This window comes from Babylonia areolata, chromosome 11, assembly GCF_041734735.1.
Source record: "Babylonia areolata isolate BAREFJ2019XMU chromosome 11, ASM4173473v1, whole genome shotgun sequence".
Lineage (NCBI taxonomy): Eukaryota > Metazoa > Mollusca > Gastropoda > Neogastropoda > Buccinidae > Babylonia > Babylonia areolata.
Window position 1 is genome coordinate 30,894,165 of NC_134886.1, and position 7,765 is coordinate 30,901,929.

Below are 7,765 nucleotides of genomic sequence, written 5' to 3' on the forward strand. Positions count from 1 at the left end.
AGGACAGGCGCTATATAAGTATCCATATCAAGCTGAGGTCTAACAGGCTTTCTTCTCCCTTGTTCAGATAGGTACAGAAAGATTTCTACCAAAGTTTTGGGCCCCTGTTCCCGTGGGTCCGATACAGACTTCAGTTTCAATATTCACTAGGGTTTAATAACACATTGTTGCATCCTGTTCTGCAAGGTGCACTGCGGTTCATAGACCCTCGGGTGTCCCCCTATTCCTTAGGCTGTGAACGTGGATGAACTGACGTCACGCTCATTGATGACCTGGAACTGTGCTTGTTCTGCTGACTGTTCTGGCACATGACTTCTTTCAGCACTTTGCGGAAACGGGCACCACTGAGACAGTAAAGAAAGAAGTTCATGCAGTGATTGACTTGGATGAGATATAAAGAGACGGCGAAGACTAGATTCCGCTTGGCGATGTCATAAGGGGTGAAATCAGACAGCTCAGTGGACTGAAAGGATTGATCCAACATCATGTAAATCGTCTGGGGCATGGTGCACGTGATGATACTCGCTGAGTCGATGATGAGCATCACAGAGAGCTGACGGCTTTTAGAAGACATCTTCTTTGACTGAGACCCTCCTGCATTTTTAGCTCCCTCCCCAAGCTCCTTGCTGTCCTCAGATCGTTTCACGTGCAGTATGATGATGATGTTGCCGATGATGATGGCAGCGAAGGAGACTACAAGGGAGACGTTGTGTATGTTGGGCCAGTAGTGGTCGTGGAAAATGCGATAGACTTCGCTGAAGGATTTGTCAATGGCGCACAGATAGGCCTTGACTCCTTTGGGAACCACGCGTGTTGTGAAGGCCACGTGACCGTCCTGTCAACAATATATGATATATATATATATATATATATATATATATATATATATGTGTGTGTGTGTGTGTGTGTGTGTGTGTGTGTGTGTGTGTGTGTGTGTGTGTGTGTGTGTGTGATAGTCAGTCGTGTCCCACTATGACCATGAGGAACAACAGGGGAGGCAACTGCTGTCCCGACTATCTGGGCTAGAATTTGATTATAGTGGAGAGTGTCTTGCCCAAGTTACATCCCCACTCTCTCGGCCAAGAGAGTTTTTAGGATAGTCGGCGCTGGGATGGTTCCCAAAGGCCAACCAGCCCCCAAGGCTGCAGCACTAACAGCCAGTGCAATTTTGCCTCCTAGTTTGAAAGCTATAATCCTTCACAAAAGACTAAGCTGTAAATGGTTTCCCATTGCATTGGAGAAACCATTGAAACTGCAGTAAACAACACACAAACAACAACTGGTCAATTCAAAAACACACGTTCCATCCAGTCCTAAATAATAACCAAATAATAAATAATAATTACCTTCCCAAATTTTCTGATTTCACTCGAAATTTATATTTCTTCCAAAGTAACTCTGTGTGTGTGTGTGTGTGTGTGTGTGTGTGTGTGTGTGTGTGTGTGTGTGTGTGTGTGTGTGTGTGTGTGTGTGTGTGTGTGTGTGTGTGTGTGTGTGTGTGTGTGTGTGTGTGTGTGAGTCTGTCTGTCTGTCTGTCTGTCTCTGCTCCCTGTCTTGTGCATTCACTAGATGTTTAGTTTTGTAAGCGGTTACTTACAAACGCGTCTTGTTAAAATGAGTTGTGTTCTGATATAGCAGGATGACTTTGGAACGGCCGGGGGAGCAGGAGGGGGAGTAGATGGAAGAGGAGAAGTAGCTGTAGCAGCAGCAGCAACATGAAAAATGTTTGCAATGTTTCCATATTATAAAAATGATGATGATCATCATCATCATCATAATAAAGATGATAACAATGTACATTTATACAGCGGCCTTTCTCTCTAAGAGCACAGGGCGCTTAACATGAAAACGAAAACATTACAAGTTACATAAATCATTCATGACCACTCTTTCTCAACCCTCCCCCTCCCCTCCGTTCCCCCCCATACCCCCAACCCCGTCAGCCCCCCAACTCTCCCTCTTTTTTTCTTTTTTTTTCACCCTCTTCCACCCCCTTCCCCCACTCCTGCCCTCTCACCCCCTGCCCATCTTCCCTCACCCTTCCCTTTCAGAACCCTTTCTTTCCCTCATACATTCACACTGACAGTTCTACTCACCCTGCTTTGTGTCCTTTCCTGTGACTTCACATCACTTTCCTTTCCTGAACTTTACTCTCTCTCCCTCTCTGTCTGTACCTTTCTGTCTGTCACTCACTCATTTCATTTGCCTGAAGAAGAGCTTGTGGCTCGATACGTCGCCTCTTAATCCCAAGTAAGTCGACTTTTACCAAAGATTTTTTTTAGTCTACCTCCCACTCTCCCTCTCGTACTCTTCCGGCATCCAAATGTAAATCACTTTATCCCCAGGAGAACATTATGCCATGCAGCAAGCTGCAACCTGTCATTTCACTGTCAATGTCAACTCCGTCAACAAAAATGTACAACAATTGTTACTGTAAAAGTAAAACAAAGTCGCGAAACTTCATGTCAGTGTGGCTTAGCACCAGCAGTAGCCTGAATACATGTACAGGGGAAAAAAAACAGAAAAAAAAACCGTTTTCAATAAAGGAAGTTCTGTGTCCATTCATATATCTTTTATTTTAGTTCACACATTCACACATTAACACTGTCAAAATATGTGCACTCATAAACAAACTCTATACAAGTGTGTGCTTTGGTGTGCGTTTTTGCATGTTTCGGAGACATCGTTGGTTGAAGTTATGATTCAATATTGTATCCTCCACACCCCAAAAGGGGCAAAAAGGATGAAATTTCTTTGAATCTCTTTTCAATCTTTGAATCTTTTGAAAGTGCCTTTCGGTTTCAAAATGCCGCACAAAATTGAAGTGACCAAGCAAATACTTTTCAGCTTCAGTGGGTTTGCTTTAAATGAGGATAAGAGAGATAAATAAGACAAGTATGATAACTGATACACTTACAGCATGACAAGGATATACACCTCCTAGCCATTGCTGCCAGACGTTTCCCAGTAAAATGAAAATGAGAGGAGTACAGAAATAAGCCCAATAAACATGTAAGTAATGATAACAAAATGATAATAACTCATGCATTTACAAAGCGTTGAATCTTGTGCAGAGAGATAATGATAATAATAATAATAATGGTATTTATATAGTGCTGAATCTTGTGCAGAGACAAATCAAAGCGTTTTCGCACCAGTCATTCACACGCATGCATAATATGGATAAATCGAAGCGCTTTAACTTCCGAACACATGCATGACTCTACGCCAATAGGAAGAAACACAAAATTTATATACATGTTGACAGAAGGCTAGGGAAATTGTGCATGGAGAGACCGAGGGGAGGGAGGGGCTGTTTTGGAAGGAAGTAAGTTTTAATCAAGGCCATACTTGAAAGAGTTTTGTGTAGGGATTTTCCGGTGCAAAAAAAAAGGGGCGATCATTCGAAGCGTCAGGCCCAGAGAAATTTCAGATCCGTTGGTGGACTGAACATTTCAAATGAACACACACAAACAACAGCAGAAGTAATACGCAAACACAGATAGCATTTGTTTTAGACTGTACAACTAACTTTCCATTTCGAGCATGCCACGAGAACTGACAGCCGAAAGTAAATAAAAACATTGCAACCTCAGTATGTCTGGAATGATTTCAATTCGTTCCGCTGCAAATAGTGTTTTATTGCTGTATATGTTATTATTATCATCATCATCTTCTTCTTCATCATCATCACTCTTACATGAATGACATGTGTTTTCATTTTGTTAATGTTTTTGTCCTCAAATTACTTGATAACTCCTGCTGTTGTTGTTCTCAAACCACTTAAGAAAAGAGAGACAAATGTCAAACCAAAAAACACATAGAATAATTGTTTCACAGTAAGACAAAAAACACAATGACTAGAATTTTTGTGCAACTGTCTTACTATGAGCAACAATTATCACCCTTGTTCATTGTGTCATGTTTCAAAAATAACGGGTGGAGGTGGTGGGATATGATATAAGTATCCATATCATCATCATCTTCATTTGTCTGTCACCATTTCTGATGGCAGAAAAACAGGGTGACCATTCAAACGAGAGGGTACCCAGCAGATCTTACCATCAGAATGACAAGCAGCAGCAGACAGACGGTGACGATCTTGGCTCTCCTGACTGTACACAGTGTGGGTGCCTTCAGAGGGAACTGGATGGCCAGGGATCGGTCTATCGTCATGGCAACGGTCAGAAACACGCCTAGATTGCTGGAGACCCAGCCAGTCACGTGACAGATGGAGCAGATAACGTGCACGTGCCGAACACTGTCGAAGATCTGAAAATGTATGAAAGAAAATATCTCACATTAAACTTTCATTGGTTCTCTGACTCACTCAAATCTAATTATATGTAATTATATGTTCTTTATGGACAGGTCCTCAACCTCCTGCAAGCGCTTTGGACTCACCATCAGCCTTAGCAAGACCAAGTCCATGTACCAACCAGCTAGCTCACAGAATGCCAGTGCCTGCCCCCCACCTGCAATCAAGATCGATGACACAGAGATCAAGTCAGTCGATAAGTTTCGCTACCTGGGCAGCACCCTATGCAGCAACGGAGCTCTTGATGCAGAAGTGACGCTGCGCATCGCCAAGGCCAGCTCCGCCCTTGGCAGACTCAACGACAGGCTGTGGAACAACAAAGGCAAAAAGGCTCAGCTTGTTGTACTGCTGTGAAACATGGACGACGTATCGCCGTCACATTGAACAACTTCAGCAGTTTCACCGGAGATGCCAACGAAAAATCCTCGGCATAAAGCGACAAGACAGGGTCTCCAACCTCCAGGTCCTAGAGAGGAGCGGCCTGCCCAGCATCGAAAGCCTGCTGATCCAGTGCCAGCTACGCTGGACAGGACACGTTGTCCGCATGACAGACAGCAGGATCCGGAAGATGCTCTTGTATGGCCAGCTGAAGGAAGGCCACCGCGAACTTGGAAGACCCTGCAAGCGCTTCAAGGACACCGTGAAGACAAACCTCAAAGCCTGTGATATAGACATCGCTTCCTGGGAAACTGATGCCCTTGACCACTCTCGCTGGAGGATGCTGTGTTCTAGTGACATAAAGACGTTTGAAAACAAGAGAACACTGGCCATTAAGGAGGAGAGTTTTTAGCCCCCTTTTACTCTTCTTTACTCTTCTTCCGTTCTTCCTTCTGAATCATTATCTACGATAAACCATTTACATAAAAACCAGGAAAATGCAGACGGCGAATACTGTGGCGACCCCAGCCACGAATATATCTCTGTCTCTCTGTCTCTGTCTGTCTGTCTGTCTGTCTGTCTGTCTGTCTCTCTCTCTCTCTCTCTCTCTCTCTCTCTCTCTCTCTCTTCGTTAACAAAGTTATTTGGGGGTTTCTCAGGACTCGCGATGGGTGGATGTGATAATCAGGTTTTACCTTTCTTCATCTTTGAAAATGCGACATGAATGAGGTCAGAACTAATTATCAGGAGATAAGTTTTGCTTCGACTGGAAATTGTGGAAAAGAAAACGACTCTGTTCATTTTCTGTAATAGGTAGTTATCGGAAATCCATATATCTTTCATTCCAGCATATGCTGGGGTTTAAATCTGGACAAATTACGCAAGCAAATGGGCTTTATTGACGAGACAGATCTATAAGTAAAAAAAACTCCACAATATTGATTAATTATTGCAGGTCCTCTTTTCAAAAGTGAGTGGAATACATGTAGACACCAGCCTCTTGGAATGTGTGTTTGTGTGTGTGTGTGTGTGTGTGTGTCCTACAAAGTAGTGGATATAGGCAAAAGGCAAGGAATGTAATTTCACATTCTGCACTGAGTGTTTGCACCAATGGTTTCCCAAGAATTGATGACTGGACGTATGGGCTCCACTTTGTGAAAGGTTTCTTCCTTTTAACTCCCACTTGGCATCCGGAAAAGATTTATTCTTCTATTATGTGTAAAGCAACTCACTATATTTTGGAAGTCATCTCTTGCCCAGTAGGAATATGTCTGGTAAAAAAAAAAAAAAAAAGAAAGAAAAAAAAGGCAGTAGCATTTAACAAACAGAAAGACTTTATCCTCAAATGAATTGTTTAAAATGTGTAAGCCCTTCATTAAATTACGATTTTGTACGAATCTGTTATATATGATTAAGTTTATAGAGAAAACATTGATAAGGTTTAGTTCTATGCCTTTATTGGTTTGTTTCATTGTTGTTGTCGTTGGTTTTGGGTTGTTGGTTTTTGTTGTTGTTGTTGTGGTTGGGTTGTTTTGTTGTTGTTTTGTGTGTGTGTGTGTGTGTGTGTGTGTGTGTGTGTGTGTGTGTGTGCTTGCTTGTTTTTGTTTTGTTGTTGTTGTTGTTGTTGTTTTTTGGTGCTGTTATTTTACTTCATTTGGAGACATTTGTGGTCGTGGCGCAGACTGACTTTTTTCTTTAAAAAATAAATCTTAATGATAAGGATATCTAAAAAAATATACATCAAACAGACATCCAACATCAGATTATACAAACCAGACTCAGCAGCCTACTCACGTGCGGGAAGTTGACGTAGAGATAGTGCGGGGGCAGGGGCACCAGTAAACTGACCGTGTCCACTACAGCGCTGACCGCCATGTAGAATGACGTGGACATGTGACGGAAGTGTTTGCTCCGCATCACCATGACGACCAGGGCGTTGGTAAACGTTCCGATACCAATGAGAAACGGAGGGACCCAGAAGTCGATGGCGCTACCGACTCGCTGCAAGAGTAAGACATCTTCACTCGGTGCTTCCAGTGACAGCGATGTAGTGTTTGTGTCACTGGGTTCCGTGATGGACCGAGGTGAGGCGCTGTAAGAGGAAACATCAGTAGTCCCGTAAAGCATTGCTTCACAATGTGATGTCTTGGCTCTTCAGTAAGTGTCTTCTTTGTTGACCAGAAAACAGTTAACTTGTAACTTTCAGCGCGCAGCCTGGCCAAATTCTATCGTGTCACGCACTTGTCATGCAGAAGTCAGACGGGGTATTAATAAAGTTCACTGTAACTGCTAATTAATGTCGCCTCTGTATAATAATCTCGACGTACACCGAAGATGTTACTGGTCACGCCAAACTGTAGACATGAAATAAAGTTCGTTTTCACAGCGACTGATGTTCAGCATTCATTCGTCTCTGTATGAGCTGGTGTTGATGTGTTCGCACAGAAGACGATGAAGTCTGAGTTAACTGGCCACGTGTTGCTTGTTTAATCAACATAAAAAGTTCTTTAATAATAATAATATAATGATAATAATATTTATATTTATATAGCGCTGAATCTTGTGCAGAGACAAATCAAATGGCTTTCACATCAGTCATTCACACGCATGCATAACTCTAAAACTGAAGAAACTGAAGACAAGGAAGAGACAGGGAAGGGAAGCTATCTTGGGAAGAGGTGGGTTTTGATTAAGTCCAGACTTGAAAGAGCTGAGTGCGGAGACCTGACGAAACGAAAGGGGAAGTTCATTCCAATTGCAAGTTCCAGAGACTGAGAAAGAATGGCGGCCAACACGGGGGTGTTTGAATCTGGGTATGTGTAAACAGAGTGGATCCGAAGCCGATCGTAGAGAGCGAGGTGGAGTGTAGAGGTGAAGGCAGCTACAGAGATAGGAAGGGGCAGATTTGTGAATACCTTTTTGTTTCAAATCATGTTGTTTATAGCCTAGCCGTATAAGGGCAAAGTTCTTTCAAATGGGAAGATAAATTAAACATGTCCATATCAGAAAGCGAAAATAATTATATATGCACACATAACGTTTTCCAAAACAATTGTTAGTCTCTAACGA

The 7,765-nt window shown here is 42.6% G+C and overlaps 1 protein-coding gene across 1 annotated transcript in view; it reads right to left on the reverse strand.

Moving 5' to 3' along the window:
• Positions 1-220: 220 nt before the first annotated feature.
• The window catches only part of LOC143287212 (FMRFamide receptor-like), an 8,561-nt gene continuing 1,016 nt past the window's right edge, over positions 221-7,765 (reverse strand). Inside the window, exons 2-4 of the mRNA XM_076595158.1 lie at positions 6,491-6,788; positions 4,049-4,272; positions 221-755 (exon numbers count right to left, since the gene is read on the reverse strand). Of these exons, the coding sequence (XP_076451273.1) occupies positions 221-755; positions 4,049-4,272; positions 6,491-6,788 (1,057 nt within the window). The remainder of the gene's footprint in view (positions 756-4,048; positions 4,273-6,490; positions 6,789-7,765) is intronic.